Here is a 15543-nt window from a genome sequence, read left to right on the forward strand (position 1 = left end):
TGATCTTTATTAGCAGCAGCTTTCGATACGTAGGTTTTAACCTCCTCGTGATGTTACTCCGAATGAGTCAGCTAAATGCTTCTATTAAAACACAAAGCTTTCTGATGGCATGCAAAACACAAAAGATATCTTTAGACCTGTGTGGTGAGTGTATATCGATTTCATTTTCATCTCTCGACCAATCAGCAGTTCATTTCCATTGCTGGCACCATAGTTTGGAAAGCAATTAAGGATTTGAGTCTTGTTCAGGAAGGCTAGATGCACCTTCTGGGATTCAAATAACTTGTGCTCATAAGACAATTACCAAAACCCCTACACCATATTACACAATGTTATTACTGCTTCTGGAGAGTGTGTAATAGGCTTTCACTCAGGAAGAGGAGCTTGATGCCGTTTCATTTCATTAACTAGATGGTCATTTCATGATGTACACCACCTGACCTGATGCTGAGGGACACTGACCTGAGCGCGTTCAATAATGGTACATATACATTATACATACAGATATAAATCACTCAACCTGCTTGTCAGTCATGAGGAAATATTCTGATCTATTACTGAGAATGAACCCTATTTCACTAAGTAAGAGGCTTCGAGTGTGAAATGTGCAAACTAGAACACATGTAAAGGGCTCGGGGTCTCTGAGAGGGGCTCGTCTGATGAAATGGATTTGTGTAATTTCCCTGATTTTTCTAATGAAATAAGTGCAAAAGGTGACGGCCCCATTGATGACACCCCTCTGTGTGCATCTTGACCCCAATTATAGTACTGTGACTTGGACAGCAGATGGTACATAACACAGAGACACACATGCACACAGGAGGAGTGGCCATGGCAACAGACTCATAATGGTTGTCCTGGTGTGTAGTGGAATCACTTGGCCTAATTTGTTAAGTACCACCTCAATATATTTAATTTAATCAGTCTATTCTGAGCATAAAACAAGTGTTATCAAATGAATCCTTAGCTGCCCACACTGACAGCTCGTCAGACATGTTCTTTAGAAACAGGACAGTGCTTTAATGGGTTTCACTGATCAGCATTTTCACATTTTGTACACTGCTCTGCATCTTGCTTTTGATAAAAAACATGTGTGGTAAGTTTGCATCTAAGAAAAGCAAACTAAACTAATTAAGCCTAGACCAGCAGGTCATTTTAAAAACTCTTTTAAACTCCCACAGATGCTCTAATAATCTATAATTTACAGAGAAGAGTGCTTTTAAAAAGAAAAACATAATAATTTTAGTAGCTCATATTATATTAGGTCAACATACATACACGTCATCCCTGAGCCAAAAGTCCAGGCTTCAGACTGCCCCTAATGTTTCTGAGCTTCTAATAGTTTTTCTCCATTATCAGGTCTGCATGATGTCAGAGAGACACACACAGCTCTGGCTGTGAGCTCGAAAGCTCCGCCCACCAGCTGTCCACACCTACTATTTACAAAGAGCAGCCAATCAGAAGAAAGTTAAAGTAAGGATCCATTGAATGGTTGTACTAAATTCCAGTATAACATAAATAAGGATTATAATATACTCTAGCAAAGGAAAATTTAAAAAAAAAAGTTTAAAATTAGCTTTAGAGGCTGCCTTTAAATTAAAATATAAAATAATACAATCTACAGAAGTGGGATGGATTATCCTGCTTATATTTTGAGGAAAAATTTCTTCCTGTAGAGCAGGTAGGCGATGAGCAGCCACAGTGCAGTCCCCCACAGGCTTTGAAAGAGCCACTCCCAGTGGCTCTGCTGGAAGCGCATTTCCCAGCTGAAAGGGAAGTAGAAGCCCAGGAGAGAGTGGCCAACATACACAAAGATGGAGTTCATCCCTGTGGAAGAGGGGTGGAAAAAAGACAAGTTATTGAACAGGATTTATACAATTTAAAGGATTTTTCCCTGCTTTCCATAATAGCTGAATGACTAAAGTTATGTGCAAAAAGTAAAGGCTTTATTGCAGGGATGCTTTCCAAAAAGCTTTCCAAATGAGCTAATCAGTTTAAACTCTTCTCTGGGAGTCTGGCCAATAATGCAAAAAAATTACTGGAAGAAAAGAGTGAGGACCACAAGTCCAAAACCTAGACTATAATCCCTACAAAGGCTTTCAGGACATTTGTTATATTAGGCTGAAAAATGTTTGTCTTTGCATAATCAGCTAATGAGTTGCCAAACACAATTGTCATTGTAGTCAATATTTTAAACTACGTTCCAGCGTTTGTGAGGTTTTTATTCCAACCAAAGCACATACACCTTTGTAAAGCAGCCTGTCAGTACAAGAAGAAACATACCTGGGTATATGAATGGCTGTCCACCCCACCAGCCCTTGATGTCGACGACAAAGAACATGCCTCCCAGCAGCAGGAAAGACAAACAGCCCATACACATGATATAGGACAACGACCTGAAGAAACAGACCATCGACAACACTTTACTACAACAGCAACATTTTACTTGGCACATTTGGGCATCACTAAAATCTGAGCAGAATGGTGTGAAGAACAGTGTAAACACACTCAGTCCATCAATCCTCTGCTGCAGATAAATAACACCCAGAGTCTGTCCTACAAACAGTGAGGCAGTTTGCTGGACTTGTCTATAGCATCAGCATATGGACCCTTGGCATGTGCCTCATGGAGCTGTGCCAGCTAACCACGTCTCTGTCTGTTCCTAAGTGCAAGAATGCATGATGAAATATTATCGCATGTAAAATGGCTCCTTTCTAGAGCCTCCCTGCATTTATTTTTTATTTCTTTATCTCAGCTGAAGTCGAGCCAAAAACGACTCTTAGCTTGGAGTTAATTACTTTTAGACATCCCGGCAAGGACTTGTACCCAGGAGCTCAATAACCTGTGCATGATGAACTGCCTATAAAAGCCAGGTAGGTAATGGCAAGTGATGCCCCATGTGGAACATCATGAGGAATTTGCTTACACATCACAGATGAAATGGCGTTCTTCCTGCTACAACATTTGAATGATTCACATCACATATAAAGGGAAATGTGGGAGTGGAAACAAATGCACGAGTCATAAAGTAACCGATGTGTGAGGTGGTAACTGTGTCACATTTCATGCAAAATCATTACAAACATTTACCAAAGTGCTGTGCCTTGTTTTTCTAAAAAGGCTTCTAATAGTTTGGGAGCAGTTAAGACTGCGTTGTGGTTATACAGTTACATTTCCCAGAGTCTGAGCTCTTTCCATCACACAGAGCTGGTAAAACAGTGAGTGAGTGCTTCTGGGGGAGGATGAAGCATTCTTTATTTCGCTGGCCGTAAGGAAGAGTGATCATGTTGGGAGGATGTATAACGGCAACACCTCACACTCCCAACAGCCCGGGTGATTATTTACAGCCGTAGCTGTCGTTAGAGGTAAGTAAACGCGTGTTTTAGCAGCCTTGATTTGTGTCTGTTGGAAATCCCATCCTTTCTTTTTTTGTGAGGAAAAGTGGCTGGATTTAGAGGGTCAGGAAGCACTTACCAAAGGTTTTTATTGACAGGTATAAATCCTCCGTCTCGCGTGCACTTAGAAAGGATGGCTGCGGAGATTCCCTGAGGGTGGAAATGAAACAGATTTCAAATCGATGGAGGGCGATAAAGCAATCTGTATTGGGCTGCTAAAACGTGAGGCAACAGTATCAAGCAGAGTCCACCAGATAAACCGACAATCAGAGAGTTACGTGGACATGGTCCATTAACTTATACACACACACAAAACACTAGACAGGACTGCAAACACACCAAAACAATTAGCTGAAAAACATTAAAACGTGGGTTTGTCACTACAGTAAAACACCACCGAGAGGCATCTACAAAGTCCAACACACTGAGGCCCAACTGACTCCATGTTCATATTTACTCATGATCTGCTCAACTCTACATCAGTAAGCACTTTCATAGTCTTAACTATCCCCCACCCTCCCTGTATGATTTAGATACATGAAGAAAGATTTTGTGCTGCACAGAGAAACCCAGGACAGCAGATCAGGATCCAAACATGCTCGTTAGGTGGATATCCATCATGTGTATAGATGACAGAATCGATGGTGTGGAAATAGCCTAGCTGGGGCTGGATTGAGTCTCCAGGCTATCCAGGCAGCAGGATGTGGGATGGGGCTGGTATGTGGGGCAATCGCTCAATTTCAATCTCTCACTTCTGGAGCCTGATCGTTGGACTTTAATTAACAGGGGCTGCTGTTTATTATGAGGAAGACACATGGCTGCCTGTGAATATCAGCCTGCCACAGAGATCACAAAACAATAAACCATGGCCTGATGTTTACTGTATCCACACTTTCTGTTTTTCCTGTGCTTAACGCCGACCCAGTTGTCGGGTGTGTGCAGTAATAAGTTTTCTCCTCCTCTGAGGAAACCTGCTAATGTTAAGAGCACATGTCTGAAACAAAAGGCAGCTCGGCTCTGCTTCCTGCCTCCCCCTTTGAGCCGAAATCTTATTAGAAAAGTCAATATCAAGAGCAGGCCAATCGCTAAAACTAATTTTGCTTTCTGTGTTGGTAAGACATACAACCAAAAATAGACTTAACCACTGAGATTAAAAAAGTCAAATCAAATATACACGTGCAGAAACGGTGAAACAAATATATGCTGCGCTGATTCTTTATTCCCGTGTCTGTTCCTAAAATCAATAACGATGGTCTGCTCTCACTGCCAGCCGATGCAATGTGAGAAAATCTATTCTATTGCATTTTTCTATCTCAGCTAACCAGGATTTAAGCTACTCTGTCGAGCCACATCTAAATACTGTAAGATCCAGAATATCGCACCTCCAACACTGTAATCTTGAGTAGCATCCGCAGTATCTATCAGCTGGTAAACAATGAGATACAGTGGAAAAAACATTAAAGCCTAATGTTTATTTATGACAGCATGAGCTACTTTGTCACTGTGCGCCGCTGGGAGAAGCTAAATGGATCTAATTTATGTCACCTCCCTCCAGCCACTCATCGCACAATGATAGTCAATAAGATTCAACACCTGGAGACATAATGGAGCTTTGTCCTTTAAGAAGTGAGGTTAATGACGTTAAATTCTCGCAACAGAATTTCAATTGATTCTCACATATACGAGCAGGACTCTGTCACTGAGTTTCTTCCTACTGTCCTTTTGGAAAATACTGTCTGGATGGAAAAACGCTGCTGTTACAGACCTTTAAAACTTCACTGAGATATTGTTTTGGACATATTAGACTACAAAAATAAACAGATTTGACTTGAAAAACCTTATGACATAGTAGTAAATAAAATAAACAATTTCTTTAACACCAGAACCTTCAACGCTGTTTCAACTCATGTGTCAAATAAGTAAATAAACGTCTTGCAGTCATACACGTAACACTCTGAAGGAACCTGATACCCAAAGCTGGACAGAAAAGGCACCCAAATATACTGGAACTACAGAACTTCAGACAAGTCTTTCCCTGCTTCTGTGTGTTTTTTCTTTCGCTGCACAGATTTTCCGTCCTGCGCAGCTTGATTTCAAAGGCCGTGCGATGCAGCCAGCTCTTCCAGCTCTATCATCGCTCCAGGTCACAGAGCTGCCGGTTCAGGATGTCTGCCTCCACAGCACGCAGGCTCCTCCTAACCCCGTTTCACAAATGAGCTATATCTCTGGAGCATCACGCTGCACGTACATAAAAACAGTGGCAAGCACAGTTCAGCGGAGACTAGCCTTCCTACGTGTCTGTCTGTCAGTCTTGCTAGAGCAGACTAGCAGCCTCCTGTCACAGGTTTAGAAATACAAAACAAGCCATCTCCTGTAACACTTGGCTTCTCCCTGGAGGACGCATTCCCCCTCTAAATGAAATGGAGGCCAGCCTGGCTCTTTTTGTGTTTTAAGACCACCCAGAATCTCAAACAAATATGACCTTAAAAGCTTTTCAGACAGGCATTACCTTTTTATCCTAGGTTTGAATGCACTTTAATAATTCCTTTCTTAAATCTGCCATGTTTGGTTTGCTTATTGAGACCTCGCTTGCAGCTTCCTAAACTGATCATACTCTTAGAGTAGATGCTTTTATGCTTGCAGCAGACTGTAAGTAATATGCATAACTCTTCCAATCCAAAACCACATGTAAAGCACAGAGAGGCAACGAGACGCAGCGTGTATTCCCCCGAGGGTCCGGATACCCATGTCTGCCCGGAAACACAGCCACACATGGATGTTGTTTAATTGTACTGAGATCACACACATGTCCTCTGCTAAGTCCTGCTAATGAATGACTTCAGCAAGCTACAGTATGACTAATACCCAAGAGGCTGGAAAACACGTTGCAGAATTTACCTGCAAGGTGAAGTGAAACACTGAGACCATAAAAGTGCTCGGCTCTGAGTGAATCACAGGAGCAGGACAGTTATTGGGTGTCTTGGTTTTAAATTAACAACTGACTTTATATTCATTTCCTACAGCAGCTCTGCTTAAAACCTCCACGTACCAGGATGAGGGTCCACACTAGGAATCGGCACAGGATGTGGATATTCATCTTTTTGTAGAAAATTATAATTTTCCCCGCCTGTGAAAGAAAGAGGCAGAAATAAGTACAGACCCCACAGCCTATTCACTCATCTCTTTAATGAGAAATACCACATAAACACCAACACCCGGTGTGTCCGCGTACTTGCCCTTGGGTAACCAAATAGGCCTGGGATGTGGCTGTCGAAGCCACGTCCCTGACATGGCGGTCACGTTTCTCCTATCCCATGGAGCCAGATGTGGGGTGTTAGTCATCCGCACCCTCTGATTAATTTGGTGATGATGAATATGTTTCAGCTGTGAACATTAGCATGGACCAACACAGAGGAAGCCAGCGGACACCTGGCGTGTCGTCTAAGACTCGCTGACTGAAGGGCTCAGAGCAAACCGCCCACGGGGAATTGAGCAATGTGGTCACTTTTTCATGTTACCTTCCCACAACCCAAATGGTTATAAGTGCCACTGTCACCATCTGAGACGCAGGTCTGAAGAACAAAAAGGGCCTTCCTACTTTCTAACAGCATTTTGTCATTAAAGTAGGGCAGCTGTGCATTTACAGTGAGACAGGAAAACATCTGTCACATAATCTTTACTGTAGTCACACTGTAGGTTTATATTAACATATTAACACTGAAGAGCATCACTGTCTGCACAATGAAGCCATTAAAACTTTCAGTCTAATCAAGTCAAACTGAGTATTTTAAAGTCACATCTTCAGAAGGTTCTGATCATTTCCTGTCTCTAAGATATTTTCAGCCTGCTTTTTGTTTTTGACAGGAAAGTTTTGTGTTCAGTTGAATTCAATTAAACTTTATTAAAATAGTGCCAAATCACAACAACAGTTGTCTACAGTGCTTTATATTGTAAGGCAAAGACCATATAATAATACAGAAAAAACTCCAACCATCAGACAACCCCCTGTGAGCAAGCACTTGGTGACTGTGGGAAGGAAAAACTCCCGTTTGACGGGAAGAAATATCAGGCAGAACCACAATCAGGTAGATGGAGCCATAAACCACTAGTTGTGGGTTTATAAGACCTTTTTGAATAAGTGGGCTTATTATTATTATTGCAGTATTTTGTTGTGTACTTCTAATGTTTTATAAACCTGCAGAGACTCTAAAATGTACAGTTTCTATTCAGGATCAAGTCCAGTGGAGGCAAATAAAACTTTAAGGTTTTTTTGCAATGCATTTTGAAAACACAAAACATACATATATTTTTTAGGCTCGAAATCAATTCATGGCAACTATTTTCTCAGTTAACAGTACAGTGGTGCAGTGGTTAGCATTGTCATCTCACAGCAAAGAGATTCTGGGTTTGAAGCCGCAAGCCAGCCGGAGTCTTTCTGTGTGGACTGTACAGATTCTCCCAGCGACTGCATTGGCTCTCTCCAGGTAATCGAGCTTTCTCAAGCAGCCCAAAGACACACGTTAGGTTAACTAGAGATTCTAACTTGGTGTAAATATGAATGCCAGCAGTTCACTGTCTCTACATATTAGCCCTGTGATACTGGGTTACGGGTTACAACCTGAACAGGATGCCAGTCTACCAGCTGGGCTGGACTCCAGCAACCACATGACCATGAGTGTTGTCCACATTAAAGAGGACTGGGACATTTAGCTTGTTAATTTTGCAGAAATGAGCTTCCTCCAAAGGGTGGCTGGCCTCTCCCTTAGAGATAGGGTGAGAAGTTCGGCCATCCGGGAGGGGCTCAGAGTAGAGCCGCTGCTGCTCCACATCGAAAGGAGCCAGCTGAGGTGGTTCGGGCATCTGACAAGGATGCCCCCTGGGCGCCTCCTGGGTGAGGTGTTCCAGGCATGTCCCACCGGGACGAGGCCCCGGGGCAGACCCAGGACACGCTGGAGAGATTATATCTCTCGGCTGGCCTGGGAACGCCTTGGTGTTCCCCCGGATAAGCTGGAGGAGGTGGCTGGGGAGAGGGAGGTCTGGGCCTCTTTGCTTAGGCTGCTGCCCCCGCGACCCGGCCTCGGATAAAGCGGATGAAGATGGATGGATGGATGGATTTTGCAGAGTTTAAAAGCTGATTTAAACAATTTAACCAAAGCTATGTATGGCATAGGTAATTTTACCTAAATGAATAGTGAACAAATACAGATTTGGCATAAAAAACATATGAGTGGATCTGTCCTGCACTGTATCAACAGTTCAGGCTAGTGGTGGTGCTGTTATCAGGTGTCGGAAATATTTTTGGCACACTCAGTACCCACTGAGCATTCTTCTTCACAGCCAACCTGAGTATTGTTGCCAATCAGTCCATCGCTTTGTGACCACAGTGTACATATCACCTGGTGGGTACACGCAGCATATTATAAAGCTCAAATCATCTCTTAGGTGGTCACTACAGTCATCAGGTCTCTATTCAATACAGAACCTTTGGGATGTGGTGGATTGGACAATTGTCAAGATCTGCCTATGCAGGTCACTAAAAATGCAGACACTTGGACTAAACTTGGCAGAAGCAAGCCATTTATTAAGGCTGCGCAAAAAAATACAAAGGCAGGACTAAGACTTTTTTTTTTTTTGCCACTCATGCCACTCACTGCATCGTACAGGCGAAACTTAGATCTTACCTGCATCCCTAGAAATCCAATGACAATGGAGTTGATGGTACTCAGAACCCCCTCTGGGTCAAAGGGCTGTGTGGTGCGATACATTTCCTGGAAAAAGCAAAACAAAACCATGCAGTTTATAATTTCACCTACATTGGTTTATAGCAGAAGCATTGTATTGCAATATGTGATGAACATTCCTACTTTGCACGTGGGGTATCTGTACATGTTATCACCAAACATCCACCTATCGATGTATCCCGCTGCACCTCCCGTGCAGTTTGGGTAAAGCCCGTTATCGCCAATTCCACCGGCTCCTAAATACCCTCTGTTATCAAACAAGAACATAATTATTGTAGCTGTAGTTATTACAAAAAACAATGTTTAATGAAGTGTTTTGTGTTTATATGAAAACACAATACCCAGATGCAGCAGAGAACGCTCGGTGTTCTAATACCAAAGGTGATTTTAATATTCTTAAACCCTGTATAGCAGTTGTGTCTCAAGCCACCACACATTCACGTTCAAGGAAGAAAAAACCCAAAACTCAATCAGATGAAAAGACACAGAAGGACTGAGAGTAAAAAGTGCTACAGCTTGAACCCACAGTACTGTAAACGTGATGTCATGCAGGGTCACAGAGAAGGAAAAAACAAAACAAAAGACAAAAAGCAGAAGACACAGAGCGAGGAAGATGGATCCTCTGCCTCCGCTCCTCTTATTGCACATGACAGACTGAGATTGGCTAATTAGGCTCTCTGAAGCATCCACCACGGGCCCATAAATCACAACGGTTCATAACACCTGCAACACAAGGTGCACACTCACACTGTTGCAGCACAAACAGGCCCAACTGGAGATTATCTCAGCTTCGACACATAGGAAATTTATGCTTTTAGCTTAAGTGTACGATGCATTAGTGAGGAGATTTGACCTGAAATGCTATATGACAGTGGGAGTCATGTCCAGACTTACGTGGGGCAGTTGGGAACAGGCATGAGGAAAGTTAAGCACAGCCACAAAGTCTCCAGCAGGATGATGATCAGCCACTGCGGCCAGTAAAGGAGAATATCCTGGACCGGGTTCCACCCGTTATACTGCATCATACATAAAGCACATAATATTTTTGTTTTTAGGTCCAAAACTGTTTCGCATTTAGGTATTTTTTTAGCATTAAACTAAGTTTTGGGATAGATTGGTCCACTTGAATACACAACAAATTCATAATTACTAAACATTTTTAACTCTTCTTGGAGCTTTAGAGATGTCTGTCTGTTAATCTGGACGAATATCTGAGCTCCGCACGTAACGAATGGATGGAACTTGTTGAACTGTTCAACAAAGACTTCCACTGCACTGAACTCACAGGTCCATCGACTCTTTGACTTGTTATTCGTGTGCTTTTTCAGGTTAGACTCCTTTAATTTTTTCTCTTGTGTGTAATGACTGAAATAACTGAACTTGACAGAACTGCTCACCGCAGTCAGTGGGATTTCTTTCTGGCCCCAGAAAGTCTGCAGGAGAGACAGAACAAAGTAGGTGAAGCCCAGACGCTGCAGCACTCCTGGGATCCTCAGCCAGGACCAGGACACTAGAGCACAGTGAAGAACACACAGCATGAACGCTCACTGTGGCACCTTAATACTGACAGACAGTGATTTAAATAACATATGAACTTATAATTCACAAAAAGCACGCATATTAAGTCATTTCTGTAGACACAAGAAATCAAGAATTTTCCCAATTATCCCGACGCCACTATTACTACAACTACTTCTGATAGCAAGTTGATGTACGGCATAAAGGCTGGAGAGAGCTCATGTCAGCCTTCAGGATACGAACATGTCAAGAAAGAGGGTAGCTAATCAAACATTCATCAACAGTTATCTCTCGGTCTCACCAAATTGGGAAGGATAGGACTTGCTGCTGCTGGAGAGAGATTGATGGTAATCTACACATTAGCTAATTGAAAACCTCTTTGCCACGCAAAGTGCCGTAAAAACAATATGATCCCAATCATTGATCCGGACAAATCAAATAAGAGGCGGAAATCTTTTCTTTCGCAGGAAAAGGGGAAGCTCTTACTAATGACACTTTAGTTAAAGATATATGTTACACACCCCTGCAGAGATAATTGACTGTGTCTGTCGCCTGATAAAATTATCACGTCCTACAGGAATGTGCAAAAGTATTGAGCCATTGTTCATTCCTCTATACATATAAGGCAAAAATAGAGTTTGATGTGACAATTTTGACGAGATCGAAAGTCAATATATTTTTTCTACACAGCCTGAACTGTCTTAGGAAAGCTTTCTTCAGATAGTTTTCAGGAGTAGTTCTCCAGGTTTCTTGAAGGACAGTTAAAGCTTTTCTTTGGATGTTGGCTGCCTTTTGTTCTGTTCTCTGTAAAGATGATCCCACACCGCTTCAGTCACGTTGAGGTCTGGGCTCTATGGAGACCTATCCTTGACTAATTGTGTTTCACTGCGTTTTTCTATCCAGGTATCATTTTGCTGATTGTGCTGAGTTGTGTTTGTCATCATTTCCATGCTGAAAAAATTAAGCTGTTGTTAACCAGATATTTTCCAGATGATACTGCATTGTGGATCAAAATCTGATGGTACTTTCCTGCATTCGTAATGTTATCAATTTTGCTAAGATACCCAACAGCACTGGCTGAAATGCAGGCCCAAACCATGACTGAGCCTCCACCGTGTTTAACAGAAGGCTGCTAACAGTCACCGTCGCAGCGCTCTCCTCACACAAATGGGAAGAAATTATGTGTTTCTGTGACAAGTTACAGAACAAAGTAACAAAGATTAAAGATTCGGTTCTTTAATTGTTTGTTAAAGAGCGTAACAAACAAGCATCCCTGGAAATGGTTAGGCACAAGGACTAGACTGAAAATGAGTGAAAAAGCAGTCAATTGTATTGATGACAATACACTATCAGCCTTTAGTGGCTCAGTGGTAACATTAACATGACAGTCTGGCACCCTGGAAGAAAATATAAAGAAATCTAGGATGGTTTAAATCTTTTGCACAGTATTAGAATAAATAATTAAGAATCAAATAGCAGAAAAGAGCAAAATGGGAAAATTTCATGTTTAATAAGAATTATCATTTTAAGTTGAATCCATTTACACAAGAGTTTGAAAGTAAGCTGCAGCAGACTGTAACACAGTTTTTCTCCCACATTTATGCATTTTCTTTGTGTTTGTGTGTAACGGACACCTTTTTTGACGTTTTATTTAACTGAAGCTGTCTGCTTCCAATCTATGAGCACTTTCAGTGATAGATAGACAATATTATAATATGTTGGTAGTCAGCAAAACTGAAAAAGCCACTAAAAAAGTAGGGCAGCCAGAACTTTTCAAAACGACTGGTTTTTTGTGTTCGAACGTCCTCTTAAGGCAACTCGGTGGCAGAGGTTTGAATGAATCAACTCTCACGCCTCACGCATCTCATCCAAATCATATTTTGTATAGTAAGTTTGTATTTATTTCGAGAATAAAGTAACAACATTTCAAGGTTTTTAATATGAATCTGCTTTGACCACTTTTTGGGACATCTAACCACGGTAGGGTTTTTGAAATTACTCCTATTTGATGTCAAAGGTTAATACCTCCTTTTCTCTCTTCTGACATTGAAAAGCATTTAACATATTGAGTTAATGTGACTCCATTCTCTTATTAGATCAAGCTCTGCGACTGAGCTGCAGAGGACGTCCTTGGAGACAGAGGGCAAAGCTGCAGTTTATGGTAAAAGTCAGTGTGCTGTTGTGACCAGCTCCAGCAGCAGAGTCTACAGCAGCTGCGTGGAGCTGACGGCTGTAACACTATCTGTTTGTAATTGTCCATTACCACAGCGGTTGTTTTTGCTCTATCTGCCTCTGTTAAACGTCCCCTGGTGCTGGATTTTGAGACTGCACACACAACAACAATATTTTTGTTAACCCAGTTAAGCAGACATCCACCCAGGAAAGTCCATTAGCACCACAGATAGCTAATGTGTGAAGGGCGCCCTTTGCATCCCAGGTGGATGGGGGATTTTCAGCATTATTCCTCTCCTTTAACCCTGACCCAGCCATGAAGTTTGGCTTTTATCTCAAATCAGGAGATCAACCCACTTAACATCTCTGTCGCAGACCAACAAACAAAGAAATTTACTTGACTGTAAAAAAAAAAGTAGCTATCACATTTGAAAAGCTAAACTCATCATTTCAGTTTCACCTAAAAAAATGAATTCAGCAGCTACTGGTTGCAGTGACGAATGAAATATCTAGTTACGACATCTGTGTCAAAAGTATTTGATGTTGCTCAATTTACAGGAAATGCACTTTGCCTTCAAGCTTGCACATGAGCGGGTGTATTACCACACAGAAATCCTTGTCCCCACCTGTGCTAATAAACTTGCTTTGCTGTATGCGAACATATTACTACATGAGCTGGAGTCTGCGTAGTGTAACTGACCTGAAAAAGTACATATCGATCGATAGATCGATAGATACACACATATGAGGATTTAGTTTGACTGAGAATCAGAATACACAATGTGCACCTACGTGGTCCGTCTTTGGGAGAGTAGTTGAGAAAGCAGAAGCCGAGCAGCAAGAGGACGACTGTTCTCCAGGTGATTTTTCGTAGCAGCTGCAGGCGGCTAACTCCTCTCCTCTGCATGGAACTGAAAGCCAAAACCACTGAGGTCCCAATTACAAACACAAACCTGGAAGACATAACAGGATTATGCCATTCAAACCCACATATGAACTGTACAAACAAGAAAAGTAGTAAAAGACGTTAAATAGGTCAGGCCCCTTGTGCCAAACCTACCATGGCATGACAAGATCCGCCACAGTTAGACCTGCAACAATTTCAGAAGCATAAAATCAATTAATACCAACAGACCAACACACACTTGATCTCATCAGAGAGTTTACAGTTCTTGCCCTTCCATACACACAAAGACAACAAGATGAATTAAAAACAATGCTCCGTCCTTAAAGCGCTGCTTCTGTCATTAACTTTCCATTTTGAAGAGGCGTGATTAATAAATATTTACACTCCTGTGACAGCAGCAGTCCTGCAGCCAGGCGAAGATTAATCAATCCAGCTCTGAAATCAATGCACCTCTGTACATGTGGCAAAAAAAGCTATTACAAAGTTAAAATTGTGAACACCCATAAACAATTACAGGAATTTTCGAGAAAAAATTGAAACTGAAATTAAAACAAAAAAAAAGAAAGTTTATAAGAATATTTACTTTTTCTTGTTTTAAATACTTTTTCAACCAAAATCTCTACTTCAACCAAGATGCCTTGCTTAAGAGTACCTCAATACTGGCTATCATAACATTGGAGTGTTACTCATTCCTTCCTCCTCCCTCATCTTCTTCCAGCTGTCATTTAAATCCTCCTCCTCTCCTCCCTGATCATTAACAAGAATAAACATCTATGGATCATGGTGTTGATTTTGCTTGTATGAGAAATGACACCCTGTGTTTTTCTTAACTACATTCATCATAATTAGTGACAACGCGTCAGAAAACTCTGCTAACACTATGGGGAGGATTTCGCCGCTGAAGATCAGGCGATTGCTGCATCATCGTTGTGTGCAGGGAGTAAGGTGCGGGCTGTAGGGTACAAGCAACTGATTTAGTTTTCCCTTATGTCAATTCACGTGCATCATGTACTTAACCGTTCCAAGGTGCGTGCTGAAAGAACCAGTAGCCTCCACCACCATAGTTCACAAACACCATCACAGTCAGGGAAAACCTATAAAGACAATACAAGTCGATATCCAGGAAAGAACAAATGAAGAAAATGTGTGAGTGAGGCTGAAAAACTGTCAATAAAAATATATTATTCAAGTGCAATCCTTGATTATAATTAAAAATTAACTTCTGAATTAAAGTTAAAGAGAACACAAGAGGGGCTTTTATTCAGTCTCCCTCCAAATGCAAGGTAATGCAATCTAAGCATTATGAATCACTCAGGAAATGAACGCTTGTCCTCTGGATCTCCTCAAGCAGGAGTGCTGACTAAAGACTTTGCATCTAATATATGATACACTTTATACTTTAGCACTGGCCGAGTCTGCTGAAACACAGCGCACGTGATGGAGTGCTTCACTGAATCATACACTGGAGGGAAAAAGGTGTTTGCGTTGCATGTCAGAAAATGGGCGGTGGGCCACTACACAACACAAACTTGCACGGTAATGCAATGATCTGGGCCAGGCTGAATCTTTTCACCATCTGTAATACGTGAATTTATGTTTTCGTGCGTAATCAAAAAGAGTAATAAAATCATAAAGGGGGGGGGGGGGGGGGGGGGGGGTCGTAACAACATTACGACAACCTTTAAGAAACAGCCTGCCTGATAAGGTGCACTGTATCTACCTCTGCCTCCTCTTGTTTTTCTGCCTAGATTCAATTAAGAGCTGCACTGAAGCCATTACTGCTCTTTTAGCCCCAACCTGCTGATACAAG

General features: G+C 41.8%; 1 protein-coding gene across 2 annotated transcripts in view; it reads right to left on the reverse strand.

Annotated features, from left to right (window-relative positions):
* The window catches only part of si:dkey-192p21.6 (heparan-alpha-glucosaminide N-acetyltransferase), a 27987-nt gene continuing 12444 nt past the window's right edge, over window positions 1-15543 (reverse strand). For both annotated transcript variants that reach the window (XM_004559626.5, XM_023153545.3), the window contains 11 exons: window positions 14751-14827; window positions 13887-13917; window positions 13619-13779; window positions 10534-10646; window positions 10031-10152; window positions 9260-9383; window positions 9077-9163; window positions 6445-6522; window positions 3475-3545; window positions 2284-2396; window positions 1-1827 (listed from right to left, as the gene is read on the reverse strand). In XM_004559626.5, coding sequence (XP_004559683.1) covers window positions 1646-1827; window positions 2284-2396; window positions 3475-3545; window positions 6445-6522; window positions 9077-9163; window positions 9260-9383; window positions 10031-10152; window positions 10534-10646; window positions 13619-13779; window positions 13887-13917; window positions 14751-14827 — 1159 coding nt within the window. In that variant the 3' untranslated portion in view covers window positions 1-1645. The remainder of the gene's footprint in view (window positions 1828-2283; window positions 2397-3474; window positions 3546-6444; window positions 6523-9076; window positions 9164-9259; window positions 9384-10030; window positions 10153-10533; window positions 10647-13618; window positions 13780-13886; window positions 13918-14750; window positions 14828-15543) is intronic.

The sequence above is a fragment of the Maylandia zebra genome, linkage group LG13 (genome assembly GCF_041146795.1).
Source record: "Maylandia zebra isolate NMK-2024a linkage group LG13, Mzebra_GT3a, whole genome shotgun sequence".
In the NCBI taxonomy this organism is placed as follows: Eukaryota; Metazoa; Chordata; class Actinopteri; order Cichliformes; family Cichlidae; genus Maylandia; species Maylandia zebra.